Source organism: Pseudophryne corroboree, chromosome 1, assembly GCF_028390025.1.
Source record: "Pseudophryne corroboree isolate aPseCor3 chromosome 1, aPseCor3.hap2, whole genome shotgun sequence".
NCBI classification, from domain to species: domain Eukaryota; kingdom Metazoa; phylum Chordata; class Amphibia; order Anura; family Myobatrachidae; genus Pseudophryne; species Pseudophryne corroboree.
Window position 1 is genome coordinate 1,248,732,391 of NC_086444.1, and position 22,542 is coordinate 1,248,754,932.

The 22,542-nt window shown below is 47.5% G+C and overlaps 1 protein-coding gene across 2 annotated transcripts in view; it reads right to left on the minus strand.

Annotated features, from left to right (window-relative positions):
* Nucleotides 1-8,084: 8,084 nt before the first annotated feature.
* LOC134931926 (pepsin A-like) overlaps nt 8,085-22,542 on the minus strand; it is a 254,244-nt gene continuing 239,786 nt past the window's right edge. For both annotated transcript variants that reach the window (XM_063925812.1, XM_063925820.1), the window contains exons 8-9: nt 13,027-13,125; nt 8,085-8,734 (exon numbers count right to left, since the gene is read on the minus strand). In XM_063925812.1, the coding sequence (XP_063781882.1) occupies nt 8,597-8,734; nt 13,027-13,125 (237 nt within the window). In that variant the 3' untranslated portion in view covers nt 8,085-8,596. The remainder of the gene's footprint in view (nt 8,735-13,026; nt 13,126-22,542) is intronic.

The following is a 22,542-nucleotide window of genomic DNA, read 5'->3' on the forward strand; positions in this document are numbered from 1 at the left end:
AGCCTCAGGGTAAGGAGGCTAGAGATAAAGATGAGAAGGGGCGGAGACTCAGGGTAAGGAGGCTAGAGATAAAGATGAGAAGGGGAGGAGACTCAGGGTAAGAGGCTAGAGATAAAGATGAGAAGGGGAGGAGACTCAGGGTAAGGAGGCTAGAGATAAAGATGAGAAGGGGGAGGAGCCTCAGGGTAAGGAGGCTAGAGATAAAGATGAGAAGGGGAGGAGACTCAGGGTAAGGAGGGTAGAGATAAAGGTGAGAAGGGGGCGGAGCCTCAGGGTAAGGAGGCTAGAGATAAAGATGCGAAGGGGGCGGAGCCTCAGGGTAAGGAGGCTAGAGAAAAAGGTGAGAAGGGGGCGGAGCCTCAGGGTAAGGAGGCTAGAGATAAAGATGAGAAGGGGAGGAGACTCAGGGTAAGGAGGCTAGAGATAAAGATGAGAAGGGGAGGAGACTCAGGGTAAGGAGGCTAGAGATAAAGATGAGAAGGGGGCGGAGCCTCAGGGTAAGGAGGCTAGAGATAAAGATGAGAAGGGGAGGAGACTCAGGGTAAGGAGGGTAGAGATAAAGATGAGAAGGGGAGGAGACTCAGGGTAAGGAGGCTAGAGATAAAGATGAGAAGGGGAGGAGACTCAGGGTAAGGAGGGTAGAGATAAAGATGAGAAGGGGCGGAGACTCAGGGTAAGGAGGCTAGAGATAAAGATGAGAAGGGGAGGAGACTCAGGGTAAGGAGGCTAGAGATAAAGATGAGAAGGGGCGGAGACTCAGGGTAAGGAGGCTAGAGATAAAGATGAGAAGGGGAGGAGACTCAGGGTAAGGAGGCTAGAGATAAAGATGAGAAGGGGGCGGAGCCTCAGGGTAAGGAGGCTAGAGATAAAGATGAGAAGGGGAGGAGACTCAGGGTAAGGAGGGTAGAGATAAAGATGAGAAGGGGAGGAGACTCAGGGTAAGGAGGCTAGAGATAAAGATGAGAAGGGGAGGAGACTCAGGGTAAGGAGGGTAGAGATAAAGATGAGAAGGGGCGGAGACTCAGGGTAAGGAGGCTAGAGATAAAGATGAGAAGGGGAGGAGACTCAGGGTAAGGAGGCTAGAGATAAATATGCGAAGGGGGCGGAGCCTCAGGGTAAGGAGGCTAGAGATAAAGGTGAGAAGGGGGCGGAGCCTCAGGGTAAGGAGGCTAGAGATAAATATGCGAAGGGGGCGGAGCCTCAGGGTAAGGAGGCTAGAGATAAATATGCGAAGGGGGCGGAGCCTCAGGGTAAGGAGGCTAGAGATAAATATGCGAAGGGGGCGGAGCCTCAGGGTAAGGAGGCTAGAGATAAATATGCGAAGGGGGCGGAGCCTCAGGGTAAGGAGGCTAGAGATAAAGGTGAGAAGGGGGCGGAGCCTCAGGGTAAGGAGGCTAGAGATAAATATGCGAAGGGGGCGGAGCCTCAGGGTAAGGAGGCTAGAGATAAAGGTGAGAAGGGGGCGGAGCCTCAGGGTAAGGAGGCTAGAGATAAAGATGAGAAAGGGGCGGAGCCTCAGGGTAAGGAGGCTAGAGATAAAGATGAGAAGGGGGCGGAGCCTCAGGGTAAGGAGGCTAGAGATAAAGGTGAGAAGGGGGCGGAGCCTCAGGGTAAGGAGGCTAGAGATAAAGATGAGAAGGGGGCGGAGCCTCAGGGTAAGGAGGCTAGAGATAAAGATGAGAAGGGGGCGGAGCCTCAGGGTAAGGAGTGAAAGGGTTAAAGCTCGTCTCTGCTTCAATGTCATAGAATTGCTTGTGTTATAGAACTTAATGTTCCAGCACATTCCTTGCTACTGTCCTTGTCTCTTATCTTTTTCTTATACCGTGTGAACAACCTCCCTATTTGAAATACAAACTTGCCCATATATGCATATCCTTCCACTGCGGCAGTTCCTAGCCAATCATGTTATGTTAGCCCCTTTTTGTGTTCTGTCCAATTAGTTATTGACTTGGGATATACACGCCCTAAATCCTTTCTTTTATATACTTTTGTTAAACGAACAATAAACAGTGTGAATCTTTACTGCTTGTGTTGTGCATGTTCCTTGTGGCTAAAGGTTTACACTCACAGACGTCTGAGAGGCCATCACATCGAGGGTTAAAGAATATAGGGACATATCCTTTCAAGTGGGGGCTACGTCCGCGATTCAGTGATCGTCCCTGGATGGTAAAGATAGAGAATTTATTGTCTGTCTTTGCCATACGGGATTGCGGTCATACACTGAAGCTGAATCCGTGTCAGTGTTCTGGGAACACGTGACCAAACATCTTTAATGTCTGGGACTTAAAGATACGTCTGAGAAGGGACCAGGGGTCCAAGCGCAATTCTCCAAAGACGTTAGTATCTGGGATACTTAAAATAGACCTGGGAGTCTATACATAACGTGACGTTAGTATCTGGGATACTTAAAAATAGACCTGGGGTCTATACGTAACGTAGAGAATACCTCGATTTGATCGTCTATATATTCTTGTATGTTTGTAGTGAGATAAGTTCTTATATTTGGTCCAGACGGCTGGTAAGTTTTCGTCTGCCAGATATCTTTACTCAAACACTTTTCCTGCTTCCTGTTTAAAACGCTGTATTTTTCTGACATCTTGTACGAATGGTAAGTATCGTACACGTCAAAAGATTTCATGTTCTCACTATACAGATAATATTGTGATATTGTCAATGACTAATTAACTGGTTAGCTGATGCATATAGTAAGTAGAGTGTTGTAAATTTTAGATATTTTCTTTTAAAGTTGTACTGTTGATTTATATTACTGTCTGACAATGGGCTCTAGTCAGAGAAAAAAAAAAAAAAAAACTACATATCCCCCGCCCCTCCCTGGTGAGACATGCAAGATGTATGTCGCCCGCAACTCTACCTCAGAGTATTACTTAGTTAACCCATGGGTGGATAATTTAGCGGGATGGACAGAGAAAGCAGGACAGGACCCATTCCTACGGGAAGGCAGTAATTACCCTTTCTATATGGAGGATTACAAAAATGTCAGTTCCCAACAGCACAGAAGCGAAGAAGTGAGAAACTGTAAAATCTTTGAAAACCCTCTCCCTCCCCCTTACATTCCAAAGACCCCGCGCACTGACGGGGCCCGGAGGAGGGTATCCCAGCCTTTATTCAACTCACCCGTCATAGTAAAGATTCACCTCTGCTGCCACTTATTATAAATGGAAGTAAAATTCCCTTTTTAGTGGACAGCGGTGCAACAACCAGTGTTTTGTGTTCTGACCTATGCAGTATCCCCTCTCACCAGAAAAGATAGAAGGTCTCCGCCCCATGATACAGCAATTCTTACAACAGGGTATTCTCAGACATATTGTATCACCATACTGTACTCCTGTGAACCCTGTTGCCAAAGCTGATGGCAGTATAAGATTTGTACAGGATCTCAGAGCGATCAATCAGTTAATTGTCCCAATTGCACCAATTGTTCCAGATGTAAACTCACTCATTTCTGCAATCCCTGCAGATGCTAGTTCTTCTCTGTAATTGATTTGAAGAATGCCTTTTTTCAGCATACCTGTAGATTCACAGACACAATTACTTTTTGCCTTTTCTTTTAAGGGTAAACAACTTACCTGGTGCAGATTATTGACGCACCTGTTGTCTCCAGGCCACATTGGGGCCCTGGCAACCTCACCATGGTTCAGTCCTGCTACAGTATGCAGATGATCTGCTGCTCTGTAGTCAAACTGAGGAGGCCTGCCGAGAGGATGGTGTTTCATTACTAAACTGGCTTTGTGAATGTGGACACAAGGTGTCCAAAACAAAAATGCAATGGTGTAAAAAGCATGTTGATTACTTAGGTTTTGTGCTCACTCAGGGAGAGAGGAAAGTCAGTCCACAACGCATACAGTCTGTATTGGGCCTGGTCACCCCAACTACCCAGAAGGAACTACTGTCCTTCCTGGGTATGGTAAATTACTGCAGACAGTGGATTTCTGATTGCTCTTATTATGATAACATTTTGAGACAAGCCACACTGAAGGACAAACCTAAAACTGTACAATGGTCACAAGAAATGTTAACTGCATATGAAAGTTTAAAATGTATGTTGATGAAAAGTCCGGCACTTGGCCTCCCCAATTATGTACTACCTTTCCATCTATATGCAAGGGACAATTGTAAAACCATGGCGGGGGTGCTCACACAGTTTCATGGAGGGAAGTTGCGCCCCGTGGCATTTTTTTTCCAAGGTCATGCCAGTGTCTGTGCAAGGTATGCCTGCCTGCCTCAGGGCTTTGGCAGCCTGTGCAATGGTTGCGGAAATGGCCACTGCCCTCACTTTGGGCCACATCACAGTACTCCACACCACACATGATGTCCTGGCAATACTTAAAGGCTTACACACACAGCACATGTCAGCACAACGCCTTAGTGGATATGAAGTACTCCTTTTGAGTAACCCTACCCTTACCATTAAGTACACTGCTAGTTCTTCTGGCCCTGCACCCATTCTCAATGCCCTTTTAGGCTTGAAAGGTCCCGAGGATGAATCACCCGACCTACATGGCTGTGCTGCTTCCATTGAAGCTGAAACTTCTCCCAGACTTGACATGTCTCCCGTTCCCATACCAGGCGCAGACATAGTTTTTGTTGACGGCTCCTGTAGTAGACCCAATGACAATACATACCAGGCTGGCTATGCCATTGTCACCCTCCCTGACACTGTGTTGGAAACCCTGCCAATACCTTATCAGTCCGCGCAAGCTGCAGAACTCATTGCACTCACTAGAGCATGTCCCTCCCTTGACAGCGTCCATCTGCTCACTCAACTTCAAGCTGCTGCGACTAATACTGATCTCTCCGACTGGACTTACCCAATTCTGCAGAAAAAATCCTAAATCAGGATTAATCTGCAAAGAGGGGAAACCCTGTATACCCCAGTCCAGTGCCCCTTTGCTCGTTGCCCAGTGCCGTGGTGTTGGTCACCGTGGTGAAGCCACAACACTCCTCCTACTAACCAATGATTTTTATGTTACTAATGCCAAATCACTTGTGGACCAGTATGTTAGCAGATGCATCACTTGCCTCAGGAACAACCCTAACAACCCTAATAAAGCTAAACACCAGCATCTTGAATACCCCACCACCCCTTTTACACACTTACAAATTGATTTTACCCATATCCCTGGTACAGGTAAACAAGAATATGCCCTGGTCATTGTAGATATGTTCTCTCGCTGGCCAGAAGTATTCCTAACTAAGTCAGAGGATGCCAAGACAGTAGCAAGAATCCTAACACAGAAAATCATCCCTAGATGGGGGTGCCCCCTGCAAATAAATAGTGATAAAGGCTCAGCCTTTACAGCCAAAATCACACAGGCCTTAGTAAAAGCTCTGCAGGTGGAGTGGAAGTTTCACATCCCGTACCACCTGCAGAGTTCAGGGGTCGTAGGAAGAATGAATAGGACCCTCAAAGACAAACTAAGGAAGGCCACAGGAGGTACCTTCCACAAGTGGAAGCAGGTCCTTCCCATTATCCTAGCAGAAATCAGAATGACCCCACAGAAAACTCTAGGATACTCACCCTTTGAACCCTTTGAAATACTAATGGGTAGACCCTTTTCCTACACCCTGGGCTAAGAAACCACTAGTAATACAGGAAGGAGATCTAGAACTCATCAGAGAAGAGTATGTCAGGTCCCTGATAACAAAACTGAATGAAATTGAACATGAGGTTGTTTGTAAAAACCCTTTGAATCCACAGGAACCTACACACCCCTTTAAAGTCAGAGACAGAGTCGTGGTGAAGGTGCTCCCCAGGAACAAGAGCCCAGGAGACTTCACCTATGGTCCAGAGACAGAGGTCGTAGCAGTTACCCGAACAGCAGTCCTGACAGAGGAAAGTCCTACCTGGATCCATGCATCCCGAGTAAAAAAGGTTCCTAGACCAGACCTAGAGAGGGAAGCAAGTGATTCCAGTGAGGTACGAACCGGGGCAGACAGCCCTGACCTCCCACCTAGCGAAGACAGAAGAACAGAAAACGATGAAGAACCTGCCCCCTATCTTTACCCTGGGGACTATCTTGATAGCCCTACTGGCCCATTTTCCCCTCTCAATGACTGAGGTTGATATAACTCAGAATAAGGGAAACTGACACTATGGTATAACTCTTCCACCACATACACCGCAACCTACATACTAGATTATTTCCAATTCCCCCAACTAGCTGCTGTCCAAAAGTCTGTTGACTACCAGATCCGCGCTGACACCACAGACAACCTAAGCCCCGAGGTACCCTATATTTGCGTTACAGGCCATAACTGGGGAAATGATTGCAGCTCATGGTCCGCGGCTGCCTGGAACACAGGTACCCCATGGGGCTATAAGCCCGCTGAAGCCTTAGATGAAAAGGGTAAACACGGAACATCATTAACTCAACGATTAACCCTTCTTAAAATGCCCAACAATTACTGCAACTCCCGCTCAGGCTAAAAATTGCGCCATTGGTGTGCAGAAAGACGTAAGCTTTGCAAGAATCATATAGTATAACAATAATGATTCTAAGAGGGGATTGAAAGGGTTAAAGCTCGTCTCTGCTTCAATGTCATAGAATTGCTTGTGTTATAGAACTTAATGTTCCAGCACATTCCTTGCTACTGTCCTTGTCTCTTATCTTTTTCTTATACCGTGTGAACAACCTCCCTATTTGAAATACAAACTTGCCCATATATGCATATCCTTCCACTGCGGCAGTTCCTAGCCAATCATGTTATGTTAGCCCCTTTTTGTGTTCTGTCCAATTAGTTATTGACTTGGGATATACACGCCCTAAATCCTTTCTTTTATATACTTTTGTTAAACGAACAATAAACAGTGTGAATCTTTACTGCTTGTGTTGTGCATGTTCCTTGTGGCTAAAGGTTTACACTCACAGACGTCTGAGAGGCCATCACATCGAGGGTTAAAGAATATAGGGACATATCCTTTCAAGGAGGCTAGAGATAAAGATGAGAAGGGGGCGGAGCCTCAGGGTAAGGAGGCTAGAGATAAAGATGAGAAGGGGGCGGAGCCTCAGGGTAAGGAGGCTAGAGATAAAGATGAGAAGGGGCGGAGACTCAGGGTAAGGAGGGTAGAGATAAAGATGAGAAGGGGCGGAGCATCAGTAGGGCTGAGAGTGTGAGTGACATGGAGAGGGGGGCAGGGTGGTCCAGTCTGTCAGGGCACAGTGCACACTGACACAGGGCACCAGTCAGCTACAGCACGTTGTATGTCCCCCGCGCTCACCCTGCCCAGTGCCACCTGTTCCTCATCCGCAGCCCCTCGCCAGAAACATGTGTGGGGACCCCCCAGTCTATGCGGATGAGTTGTGATTTCTTTTTTCTGCCGGTGCCGCTGCCTCTAATACAGTATGACAGGCGCAGCACGGCTGGCAGCAGCAGAGCAGGGAGAGTGCCTCATCATTCCGGTGCCGGAGAGTGCCTCATCATTCCGGTGCCGGAGAGTGCCTCATCATTCCGGTGCCTCCCTGCTTGGCAGGACTTTGCTGAGCGGGTAGCGCTGGCTCTGCCTTCACCTCATATTCTGAAACAATTGCATAATCAAGTTCTGACTACAAACCCTCACACTGAGAAATGGCGTACATTATCCCAAGGAGAAAGCGGCATATTTATCACAATCAGCCTTTCTAGGGCAGATGTGATATCAGCGGGAAAATGAAACAATTCACACAAAACTAGCACAAATGGCAGCGATGAGAGCCCTGGTCTGGCCTGTGTACTTACTGCACATGCGCGGCCAGCAACCAACGCTTCAGGGAGGGGTGCTGGGGTGGGATCCAGAGGATCCTTCTCCGAATAAATACCCTTACACTACCATAGGCAAATACCATCTACAAATGGCATTAGCTGCAGAGACCATGGGACTGGAAACCTATGGGACTGCTTTGTAGCTGGTAATTGAGGTGCTGCGGCCCCTCCATGTCAAATTCTGGGGATCCTTAATTATTTAACAGACAATTTGTTTTCTAAAAGCTGCTCAGAAATTGTAGATTTTGTGAATTAGGTGAAGAACATGTATGTAAACGTATCCAAAATTATTTTATTTAAAAAAACATCGGAACATCGGATCGTCACCATTGGAACATCAGGAAAATTACGACCGTAGCAACCTTTATTTTGATACACAAAGGGGAGCCGCTGTGTGGGGGTTCCTGATGTGCTGACCGATCCGCAGTGCTATGGACACTGGGGGATGTCCCTCTGTGAGCAGCAGCTGTAGGAAGGTTTTCTTCCTGCAGCCGCCCTCACTGTGTATCTGACTGGTGTAGGTGAAAACCATGTAACATTGCCAGGAAAGTGGCTAATATTTGTGGATACCTCCCGAATTTTATTTTCCCAGGGGATAGCCAGAAAATATTGTTTAATAAACATCCCCTGAAATGATCCAAGGCAATATGGAGGCAGTCATGTTATCATTCTTACAGATAGGACATTCAAGTCAAATTCCATTCCACGAATTACTGCTAAAATTTTATTATTTATTATTAGGAATAAGCTGAAGTTATACGAATTACAATCACTTATTACGTGGCTTAAACTCTGTCTTCTCATAGGTCCAATCTCTTTATACAATAAGTAACCACTACATTTTGACAGCTGAGGCGAATCCAACTCTGTTATTACTCCGGTCAAACACCACAAAATATTCACGGATGAAAATGTCTCCCAGAATCCAAGGGCCAGAGGTGGACTGGAAACCGCTGCTACATGATCCGGGAAACTGGTAACATAGAACATACGTGATTAGGATGATGCATACACGCTCAGGGGGTCATAGCGTGGCTTCCATTACACAGACTCACTGGGCGGCTACAATACTTTCAGATCCAACACTAAACAAAACCGCCGACTATAACCACAGCGGTGGACACTGGATTCACCGGAACGTTAATGTCTACGCTAATGACACAATTTCTTAGTTTGTGTGTCATCCTATAACTCGGAATGTCCCAAGTAACATTAGGTATCATAGTCAGTTTATCCAATGTCAGATTATATATATAAATGTGTGCATCACTTTTGATGACACTCTCCTCTTGTATCTTTGCTGTGACACAGCCATAGGTAGGAGAATGCGAAACCTTTGTCTTTTACATATATCATTATATTTGACAACCATGTATTTCACCTGGTGACACATCACCATAGACTTATCTCATAGTCAGTATGTCCTCTCACCTGGTGACACATCACCATAGACTTATCTCATAGTCAGTATGTCCTCTCACCTGGTGACACATCACCATAGACTTATCTCCTAGTCAGTATGTCCTCTCACCTGGTGACACATCACCATAGACTTATCTCATAGTCAGTATGTCCTCTCACCTGGTGACAGATCACCATAGACTTATCTCATAGTCAGTATGCCCTCTCACCTGGTGACACATCAACATAGACGTTTCTCCTAGTCAGTATGTCCTCTCACCTGGTGACAGATCACCATAGACTTATCTCATAGTCAGTATGTCCTCTCACCTGGTGACACATCACCATAGACTTATCTCATAGTCAGTATGTCCTCTCACCTGGTGACACATCACCATAGACTTATCTCATAGTCAGTATGTCCTCTCACCTGGTGACACATCGTCATAGACTTATCTCATAGTCAGTATGTCCTCTCACCTGGTGACACATCACCATAGACTTATCTCATAGTCAGTATGTCCTCTCACCTGGTGACACATCACCATAGACTTATCTCATAGTCAGTATGTCCTCTCACCTGGTGACAAATCACCATACACCTTTCTCATAGTCAGTATGTCCTCTCACCTAGTGACACATCACCATAGACTTATCTCATAGTCAGTATGTCCTCTCACCTGGTGACACATCACCATACACTTATCTCATAGTCAGTATGTCCTCTCACCTGGTGACACATCACCATAGACTTATCTCCTAGTCAGTATGTCCTCTCACCTGGTGACACATCACCATAGACTTATCTCCTAGTCAATATGTCCTCTCACCTGGTGACACATCACCATAGACTTATTTCATAGTCAGTATGTCCTCTCACCTGGTGACACATCACCATAGACTTATCTCATAGTCAGTATGTCCTCTCACCTGGTGACACATCACCATAGACTTATCTCATAGTCAGTATGTCCTCTCACCTGGTGACACATCGTCATAGACTTATCTCATAGTCAGTATGTCCTCTCACCTGGTGACACATCACCATAGACTTATCTCATAGTCAATATGTCCTCTCACCTGGTGACACATCACCATAGACTTATTTCATAGTCAGTATGTCCTCTCACCTGGTGACACATCACCATAGACTTATCTCATAGTCAGTATGTCCTCTCACCTGGTGACACATCACCATAGACTTATCTCATAGTCAGTATGTCCTCTCACCTGGTGACACATCGTCATAGACTTATCTCATAGTCAGTATGTCCTCTCACCTGGTGACACATCACCATAGACTTATCTCATAGTCAGTATGTCCTCTCACCTGGTGACACATCACCATAGACTTATCTCATAGTCAGTATGTCCTCTCACCTGGTGACAAATCACCATACACCTTTCTCATAGTCAGTATGTCCTCTTACCTGGTGACACATCACCATAGACTTATCTCATAGTCAATATGTCCTCTCACCTGGTGACACATCACCATAGACTTATCTCATAGTCAGTATGTCCTCTCACCTGGTGACAGATCACCATACACTTATCTCATAGTCAGTATGTCCTCTCACCTGGTGACACATCACCATACACTTATCTCATAGTCAGTATGTCCTCTCACCTAGTGACACATCACCATAGACTTATCTCATAGTCAGTATGTCCTCTCACCTGGTGACACATCACCATACACTTATCTCATAGTCAGTATGTCCTCTCACCTGGTGACACATCACCATAGACTTATCTCCTAGTCAGTATGTCCTCTCACCTGGTGACACATCACCATAGACTTATCTCCTAGTCAATATGTCCTCTCACCTGGTGACACATCACCATAGACTTATTTCATAGTCAGTATGTCCTCTCACCGAGTGACATATCACCATAGACTTATCTCATAGTCAGTATGTCCTCTCACCTAGTGACACATCACCATAGACTTATCTCCTAGTCAGTATGTCCTCTCACCTGGTGACACATCACCATAGACTTATCTCATAGTCAGTATGTCCTCTCACCTGGTGACACATCGTCATAGACTTATCTCATAGTCAGTATGTCCTCTCACCTGGTGACACATCACCATAGACTTATCTCATAGTCAGTATGTCCTCTCACCTGGTGACACATCACCATAGACTTATCTCATAGTCAGTATGTCCTCTCACCTGGTGACAAATCACCATACACCTTTCTCATAGTCAGTATGTCCTCTTACCTGGTGACACATCACCATAGACTTATCTCATAGTCAATATGTCCTCTCACCTGGTGACACATCACCATAGACTTATCTCATAGTCAGTATGTCCTCTCACCTGGTGACAGATCACCATACACTTATCTCATAGTCAGTATGTCCTCTCACCTGGTGACACATCACCATAGACTTATCTCATAGTCAGTATGTCCTCTCACCTAGTGACACATCACCATAGACTTATCTCATAGTCAGTATGTCCTCTCACCTGGTGACACATCACCATACACTTATCTCATAGTCAGTATGTCCTCTCACCTGGTGACACATCACCATAGACTTATCTCCTAGTCAGTATGTCCTCTCACCTGGTGACACATCACCATAGACTTATCTCCTAGTCAATATGTCCTCTCACCTGGTGACACATCACCATAGACTTATTTCATAGTCAGTATGTCCTCTCACCGAGTGACATATCACCATAGACTTATCTCATAGTCAGTATGTCCTCTCACCTAGTGACACATCACCATAGACTTATCTCCTAGTCAGTATGTCCTCTCACCTGGTGACACATCACCATAGACTTATCTCCTAGTCAATATGTCCTCTCACCTGGTGACACATCACCATAGACTTATCTCATAGTCAGTATGTACTCTCACCTGGTGACACATCATCATAGACTTATCTCATAGTCAGTATGTACTCTCACCTGGTGACACTAGACTTATCTCATAGTCAGTATGTACTCTCACCTGGTGACACTAGACTTATCTCCTAGTCAGTATGTCCTCTCACCTGGTGACACATCACCATAGACTCATCTCATAGTCAGTATGTCCTCTCACCTGGTGACACATCACCATAGACTTATCTCCTAGTCAGTATGTCCTCTCACCTAGTGACACATCACCATAGACTTATCTCCTAGTCAGTATGTCCTCTCACCTGGTGACACATCACCATAGACTTATCTCCTAGTCAGTATGTCCTCTCACCTGGTGACACATCACCATAGACTTATCTCCTAGTCAGTATGTCCTCTCACCTGGTGACACATCACCATAGACTTATCTCCTAGTCAATATGTCCTCTCACCTGGTGACACATCACCATAGACTTATCTCATAGTCAGTATGTCCTCTCACCTGGTCACAAATCACCATACACCTTTCTCATAGTCAGTATGTCCTTTCACCTGGTGACACATCACCATAGACTTATCTCATAGTCAGTATGTCCTCTCACCTAGTGACACATCACCATAGACTTATCTCATAGTCAGTATGTCCTCTCACCTGGTGACACATCACCATACACTTATCTCATAGTCAGTATGTCCTCTCACCTAGTGACACATCACCATAGACTTATCTCATAGTCAGTATGTCCTCTCACCTGGTGACACATCACCATACACTTATCTCATAGTCAGTATGTCCTCTCACCTGGTGACACATCACCATAGACTTATCTCCTAGTCAGTATGCCCTCTCACCTGGTGACACATCACCATAGACTCATCTCATAGTCAGTATGTCCTCTCACCTGGTGACACATCGTCATAGACTTATCTCATAGTCAGTATGTCCTCTCACCTGGTGACACATCACCATAGACTTCTCATAGTCAGTATGCCCTCTCACCTGGTTTATATAAGCACTCGCGGGTATAGGGTAATCCATTCCATCAATTGTTATGATGATATCAGGCAAGGACCTAATTTCATTGCAGTTCACATTATACTGAAATGCAGAAGACAAATAAGAATGTATTGGTATAATATGCTGGAAATATATGTGTACAGGCTGAGGGTGTCGCAGAGTTTCTGTACACACCAGCAGATGCCTTACAACCATGAACAGCCCTGATACTTAACCAGTGGAATATTTTTACTGAAAATAAAGCAGGTACAGCCGTACTCACTCTTATTGTGTTACTGTATATGACACGAGGGGCACAAAGGATATGGCACTGGGGGCACAGAGGAGATGGCACTGGGGTCTCAGAGGAGAATGGCATTGGGGGCACAGAGAAGATGGAGCTGGTGGCACAGAGAAGATACATTTGGAGGCACAAAGGAGATAGAGCTGGAGGACACAAAGGAATGGCATTGGGGCACAGAGGAGATGGAGCAGGAGGACACAGAAGAGATGGCACTGGGGGCACAGAGGAGATGGAGCAGGAGGACACAGAGGAGATGGCTCTGGGGATACAGAGGATATGGCACTGATGGCAGAAAGGAGATGGCACTGGAAGCATATAGGATATACAGCTGGAGGACACAGACAAGATAGGGCTGGATACACAGAGTAGATGAAGCTGGAGGACACAGATGAGATGGCACTGGGGGCACAGAGGAGAGGGAGCAGGAGAGCACAGAAGTGATGGCACTAGGGGCACAGGAGAGATGACACTGTATGATACAGAAGAGATGACACTGGGGACAGAGGAGATGGCACTAGGGGCACAGGAGAGATGGCACTGTATGATAAAGAAGAGATGACACTGGGGACAGAGGAGATGGCACTAGGGGCACAGGAGAGATGGCACTGTATGATACAGAAGAGATGGCACTGGGGGCACAGGAGAGATGGCACTGTATGATACAGAAGAGATGGCACTGGGGGCACAGGAGAGATGGCACTGTATGATACGGAAGAGATGGCACTGGGGACAGAGGAGATGGCACTAGGGGCACAGGAGAGATGGCACTGTATGATACAGAAGAGATGGCACTGGGGGCACAGGAGAGATGGCACTGTATGATACAGAAGAGATGGCACTGGGGGCACAGGAGAGATGGCACTGTATGATACAGAAGAGATGGCACTGTATAATACAGAAGAGATGGCACTGGGGACAGAGAAGATGGCACTAGGGACACAGAGGAGATGGCACTAGGGACACAGAGGAGATGGCACTAGGGACACAGAGGAGATGGCACTAGGGACACAGAGGAGATGACACTAGGGACACAGAGGAGATGGCACTAGGGACACAGAGGAGATGGCACTAGGGACACAGAGGAGATGGCACTAGGGACACAGAGAAGATGGTGCTGGAGGCACAGAGGAGATGGCACTAGGGACACAGAGGAGATGGCACTAGGGACACAGAGGAGATGGTGCTGGAGGCACAGAGGAGATGGCACTAGGGACACAGAGGAGATGACACTAGGGACACAGAGGAGATGGTGCTGGAGGCACAGAGGAGATGGCACTAGGGACACAGAGGAGATGACACTAGGGACACAGAGGAGATGGTGCTGGAGGCACAGAGGAGATGACACTAGGAACACAGAGGAGATGACACTAGGGACACAGAGGAGATGGCACTAGGGACACAGAGGAGATGGCACTAGGGACACAGAGGAGATGACACTAGGGACACAGAGGAGATGGCACTAGGGACACAGAGGAGATGGCACTAGGGACACAGAGGAGATGGCACTAGGGACACAGAGGAGATGACACTAGGGACACAGAGGAGATGACACTAGGGACACAGAGGATATGGCACTAGGGACACAGAGGAGATGGCACTAGGGACACAGAGGAGATGGCACTAGGGACACAGAGGAGATGGTGCTGGAGGCACAGAGGAGATGGCACTAGGGACACAGAGGAGATGGCACTAGGGACACAGAGGAGATGGCACTAGGGACACAGAGGAGATGGTGCTGGAGGCACAGAGGAGATGGCACTAGGGACACAGAGGAGATGACACTAGGGACACAGAGGAGATGGCACTAGGGACACAGAGGAGATGGCACTAGGGACACAGAGGAGATGGCACTAGGGACACAGAGGAGATGGCACTAGGGACACAGAGGAGATGGCACTAGGGACACAGAGGAGATGGCACTAGGGACACAGAGGAGATGGCACTAGGGACACAGAGGAGATGACACTAGGGACACAGAGGAGATGGCACTAGGGACACAGAGGAGATGGCACTAGGGACACAGAGGAGATGGCACTAGGGACACAGAGGAGATGGCACTAGGGACACAGAGGAGATGGCACTAGGGACACAGAGGAGATGGTGCTGGAGGCACAGAGGAGATGGCACTAGGGACACAGAGGAGATGACACTAGGGACACAGAGGAGATGGTGCTGGAGGCACAGAGGAGATGGCACTAGGGACACAGAGGAGATGGCACTAGGGACACAGAGGAGATGGCACTAGGGACACAGAGGAGATGACACTAGGGACACAGAGGAGATGGCACTAGGGACACAGAGGAGATGGCACTAGGGACACAGAGGAGATGACACTAGGGACACAGAGGAGATGGCACTAGGGACACAGAGGAGATGGCACTAGGGACACAGAGGAGATGGCACTAGGGACACAGAGGAGATGGCACTAGGGACACAGAGGAGATGGCACTAGGGACACAGAGGAGATGGCACTAGGGACACAAAGGAGATGACACTAGGGACACAGAGGAGATGGTGCTGGAGGCAAAGAGGAGATAGCACTAGGGACACAGAGGAGATGGCACTAGGGACACAGAGGAGATGACACTAGGGACACAGAGGAGATGGTGCTGGAGGCACAGAGGAGATGACACTAGGGACACAGAGTAGATGACACTAGGGACACAGAGTAGATGGCACTAGGGACACAGAGGAGATGGCACTAGGGACACAGAGGAGATGGCACTAGGGACACAGAGGAGATGGCACAAGGGACACATAGGAGATGGCACTAGGGACACAGAGGAGATGACACTAGGGACACAGAGGAGATGGCACTAGGGACACAGAGGAGATGGCACTAGGGACACAGAGGAGATGGCACTAGGGACACAGAGGAGATGGTGCTGGAGGCACAGAGGAGATGGCACTAGGGACACAGAGGAGATGGCACTAGGGACACAGAGGAGATGACACTAGGGACACAGAGGAGATGGTGCTGGAGGCACAGAGGAGATGACACTAGGGACACAGAGGAGATGGCACTAGGGACACAGAGGAGGTGACACTAGGGACACAGAGGAGATGGTGCTGGAGGCACAGAGGAGATGACACTAGGGACACAGAGGAGATGACACTAGGGACACAGAGGAGATGGCACTAGGGACACAGAGGAGATGGTGCTGGAGGCACAGAGGAGATGACACTAGGGACACAGAGGAGATGGCACTAGGGGCACAGGAGAGATGGCACTAGGGACACAGAGGAGATGGTGCTGGAGGCACAGAGGAGATGGCACTAGGGACACAGAGGAGATGACACTAGGGACACAGAGGAGATGGTGCTGGAGGCACAGAGGAGATGGCACTAGGGACACAGAGGAGATGGCACTAGGGACACAGAGGAGATGGTGCTGGAGGCACAGAGGAGATGGCACTAGGGACACAGAGGAGATGGCACTAGGGACACAGAGGAGATGACACTAGGGACACAGAGGAGATGGCACTAGGGACACAGAGGAGATGGCACTAGGGACACAGAGGAGATGGCACTAGGGACACAGAGGAGATGGCACTAGGGACACAGAGGAGATGGCACTAGGGACACAGAGGAGATGGCACTAGGGACACAGAGGAGATGGCACTAGGGACACAGAGGAGATGGCACTAGGGACACAGAGGAGATGGCACTAGGGACACAGAGGAGATGGCACTAGGGACACAGAGGAGATGGCACTAGGGACACAGAGGAGATGACACTAGGGACACAGAGGAGATGGTGCTGGAGGCACAGAGGAGATGGCACTAGGGACACAGAGGAGATGGCACTAGGGACACAGAGGAGATGACACTAGGGACACAGAGGAGATGGTGCTGGAGGCACAGAGGAGATGACACTAGGGACACAGAGGAGATGGCACTAGGGACACAGAGGAGATGGCACTAGGGACACAGAGGAGATGGCACTAGGGACACAGAGGAGATGGCACTAGGGACACAGAGGAGATGGCACTAGGGACACAGAGGAGATGGCACTAGGGACACAGAGGAGATGGCACTAGGGACACAGAGGAGATGGCACTAGGGACACAGAGGAGATGGTGCTGGAGGCACAGAGGAGATGGCACTAGGGACACAGAGGAGATGGCACTAGGGACACAGAGGAGATGACACTAGGGACACAGAGGAGATGGTGCTGGAGGCACAGAGGAGATGACACTAGGGACACAGAGGAGATGGCACTAGGGACACAGAGGAGATGACACTAGGGACACAGAGGAGATGACACTAGGGACACAGAGGAGATGGTGCTGGAGGCACAGAGGAGATGACACTAGGGACACAGAGGAGATGACACTAGAGACACAGAGGAGATGACACTAGGGACACAGAGGAGATGGTGCTGGAGGCACAGAGGAGATGACACTAGGGACACAGAGGAGATGACACTAGGGACACAGAGGAGATGGCACTAGGGACACAGAGGAGATGGTGCTGGAGGCACAGAGGAGAAGACACTGGGGACACAGAGGAGATGGTGCTGGAGGCACAGAGGAGAAGACACTGGGGACACAGAGGAGATGGCACTAGGGACACAGAGTAGATGGCACTAGGGACACAGAGGAGATGGCACTAGGGACACAGAGGAGATGGCACAAGGGACACATAGGAGATGGCACTAGGGACACAGAGGAGATGACACTAGGGACACAGAGGAGATGGCACTAGGGACACAGAGGAGATGGCACTAGGGACACAGAGGAGATGGCACTAGGGACACAGAGGAGATGGTGCTGGAGGCACAGAGGAGATGGCACTAGGGACACAGAGGAGATGGCACTAGGGACACAGAGGAGATGACACTAGTGACACAGAGGAGATGGTGCTGGAGGCACAGAGGAGATGACACTAGGGACACAGAGGAGATGGCACTAGGGACACAGAGGAGGTGACACTAGGGACACAGAGGAGATGGTGCTGGAGGCACAGAGGAGATGACACTAGGGACACAGAGGAGATGACACTAGGGACACAGAGGAGATGGCACTAGGGACACAGAGGAGATGGTGCTGGAGGCACAGAGGAGATGACACTAGGGACACAGAGGAGATGGCACTAGGGGCACAGGAGAGATGGCACTAGGGACACAGAGGAGATGGTGCTGGAGGCACAGAGGAGATGGCACTAGGGACACAGAGGAGATGGTGCTGGAGGCACAGAGGAGATGGCACTAGGGACACAGAGGAGATGGCACTAGGGACACAGAGGAGATGGCACTAGGGACACAGAGGAGATGGCACTAGGGACACAGAGGAGATGGTGCTGGAGGCACAGAGGAGATGGCACTAGGGACACAGAGGAGATGACACTAGGGACACAGAGGAGATGGCACTAGGGACACAGAGGAGATGGCACTAGGGACACAGAGGAGATGACACTAGGGACACAGAGGAGATGGCACTAGGGACACAGAGGAGATGGCACTAGGGACACAGAGGAGATGGCACTAGGGACACAGAGGAGATGGCACTAGGGACACAGAGGAGATGGCACTATGGACACAGAGGAGATGGCACTAGGGACACAGAGGAGATGACACTAGGGACACAGAGGAGATGGTGCTGGAGGCACAGAGGAGATGGCACTAGGGACACAGAGGAGATGGCACTAGGGACACAGAGGAGATGACACTAGGGACACAGAGGAGATGGTGCTGGAGGCACAGAGGAGATGACACTAGGGACACAGAGGAGATGGCACTAGGGACACAGAGGAGATGGCACTAGGGACACAGAGGAGATGGCACTAGGGACACAGAGGAGATGACACTAGGGACACAGAGGAGATGACACTAGGGACACAGAGGAGATGGCACTAGGGACACAGAGGAGATGGCACTAGGGACACAGAGGAGATGGCACTAGGGACACAGAGGAGATGGTGCTGGAGGCACAGAGGAGATGGCACTAGGGACACAGAGGAGATGGCACTAGGGACACAGAGGAGATGACACTAGGGACACAGAGGAGATGGTGCTGGAGGCACAGAGGAGATGACACTAGGGACACAGAGGAGATGGCACTAGGGACACAGAGGAGATGACACTAGGGACACAGAGGAGATGACACTAGGGACACAGAGGAGATGGTGCTGGAGGCACAGAGGAGATGACACTAGGGACACAGAGGAGATGACACTAGGGACACAGAGGAGATGGTGCTGGAGGCACAGAGGAGATGACACTAGGGACACAGAGGAGATGACACTAGGGACACAGAGGAGATGGTGCTGGAGGCACAGAGGAGAAGACACTGGGGACACAGAGGAGATGGCACTAGGGGCACAGGAGAGATGGCACTGTATGATACAGAAGAGATGACACTAGGGACACAGAGGAGATGGTGCTGGAGGCACAGAGGAGATGACACTGTATGATACAGGAGAGATGACACTGGGGACAGAGGAGATGGTGCTGGAGGCACAGAGGAGATGACACTAGGGACACAGAGGAGATGACACTAGGGACACAGAGGAGATGACACTAGGGACACAGAGGAGATGGCATTGGTGGCACAGAGGAGACAGAGCTGAAAGACATGCCTCTGAGGACACACAAAGGAGATGGCACTGGCGGGTACAGAGAATATGGAAATACAGACCGGAAAAGGTAAAGTATATTGTTTATTTATAAAATTATGAATAAAAGATGATCATCTATTCAGTAACCTAATAAAAATAAAAAGTGATTCCTAATACCGGTATACTAAACCATGGACATAACATACATACATACATATAACATAAATAGGCTAAAAATAAGCCTTTTAGCGATAAACTCAATTTCCTGGCCTTTTGAGTTCTACTTCAAAAGGTATACAGGTACTATTTCAGCACTATATCCGATGGCTGGAAATTTATATTTAAGAGTCTCCTTGACATGTGAAAGTACTTTCATATATTGCTAAAAAGTCCGTCCTCCTAATGGGCCACTTGAAATGCAGTCAAAAGATGGTCTCTATAGACTACAGCTTTGTATCCAAAGAGAGACTTACTGTGCTTTTCTTGTAGCTGGAAGCATAAAACATCAGGTGTCTGCCGGCAGACGTTTTGCTGGTGCCTCTGCGATCTACTAGTTTCGCCTGTCTAAGCAGGCTTCATCAGGATGCCTGAGCGCACCTCCTGACTCGTTTTTATGCTCCACTAATTATTCGTAGTCATGGTTACCCTGTCTGTATAGGTAACGTCATTTCCGCCCATCTCTTACATCGGCTTTTCTCGTGTATTATTCCTTTGTCCCCCTGGTAACGGCCGCATCATTTCCGCCCTTAGCACTTGGGCTTCTTACGTACTCTGTGCCCGGTTACCCAGGGAGCGGCCGCGTCACTTCCGCCCCTCTTGTAGGTCCTGCTGCTGCTCCCGCTTGGCGTCACTTCCGCCCTCTTCTCCAGCATTGTTGATGTAGTTTCCATAGTGACGTGATGTGACTTCCGTATTTCTCGTCGGACTGCTCTCTTCATATTGTCCCTGTATTTGTTCTTAATCATCACACTGACCCCAGTTATTCATTAATTATGGATATAAGTGATCAACCTTTAGTCTCCGTTATGCCCTTCATTCAGACTGTCAATAATCGTCATGTTACCATAGCCATTGTTCCCATCGTCAGGCAGTCTTCTTGATTATCACTTCAGATTATCATTCATTATAGATGAAGGTGATCGGAGTTTCGCTGCTATATTTTCATACATGTTGTACCCTTTATTTGATTGGGTTTTTATTTGAATACACATTTATCACACAAAAAACAAAGTGACAAAAAAATACATATAAAACTAAATGAAACAAAAAACATTATAATAAATAAGATTAAAATCAATTAATTGTATTGCTATCTGCCTGTATTCATATTTCTTAATATTGTGACTTTTTATCCTAGTAAATTATTTATCCAGATATTAATTATAATTTAGTTGGTGGTGGTAAGTCTTATATGGAGGAAAAATGGTGGTCCTATTTGTTTCCTTATCCTTCTTTCAAGAAGGGATGAAGGTCCCAATCTATATTGAGGCCTTTAGGTATAAGCGTCCCAAGCTCAAAGATGGTTCTTGCTTCTTCCTTTAATAGCAAACTGTCCCAGTCTCCTCCTCTCCGTGCTTTTTTTATTCATTTGATCCCAATAAAATTCAGAGATGAGGGATCACTATTGTGAATTTTAGTGAAGTGTTCCGGGATACTGTGGTTTTCTTTATTTGTCCCTATGTTATTGAGATGTTCATTAATTCTAGTTTGTAGACAACGGTAGGTCTTCCCCACATATTGGAGTCCACATGGACATGTCAGCAAATAAATGACTCCTTTGGAATTGCATGTGATTTTATCCGTTATCTTGTATTCCTTGCCAGTGGTATTGGACTTATATTTCTGAGTAGGTTTCGTGGTTAGTAACTTTGTTTTTCTACAGACTATACAGTTATTGCATCTGTAGAAACCCGGCTCCAATTCCTTCAACCTGGTCATCTTCTCCTTATAATCCTTTTCCTGGTAGCTTCGTACTATATTGCTCTTAATTGTGGGCGCCCTTCTATAAATTATTTTAGATTTCTGGGGTAGGATGTCTCTCAGCTCTTCATCTGTAGTCAGGATATGCAAATGTTTATATATACTTTGTTCCAATAATGTGCGCTGACTGGAATAGTTAGTCAAAAAAAGCACATCCTCTCTATCATTCTTGTTCTTATCTTTATATTGAAGGAGGTCTCTTCTATCCACTTTATCAACCTCTTCTTTATTGTCCTTGAGAGTATTCCTATTATAATTTCTTTCTTCAAATTGTTTTATCAGGCCTGATATGTATTTCATAATCTTTGTTCTTTGAACAGTTTCTTCTTATTCTTTTCATCTGTCCTTTAGGAATATTCGACAGCCATTTCGGATGGTGATTACTCCGAGAGTCCAAATAACTGTTGCAGTCTACTTCCTTATTGTAGGTCTTTGTTTCGATCTTATTGTTCTCAATAAAGATTGTTAAATCCAGGAAGTTTATGCTGGTGTTGCTAACTTCCTTCGTAAATTCCAGATTGAATTTATTATTATTAATCCTTATAATAAACTGCTCGAAATCGTCTCTCGTTCCATTCCATATAATGATCACATCGTCAATATATCTTGCCCATAATACAAGATTTGACAAATATTCATTGTTGGTCCATATAAATTCATTTTCCCACTGAGCAAGAA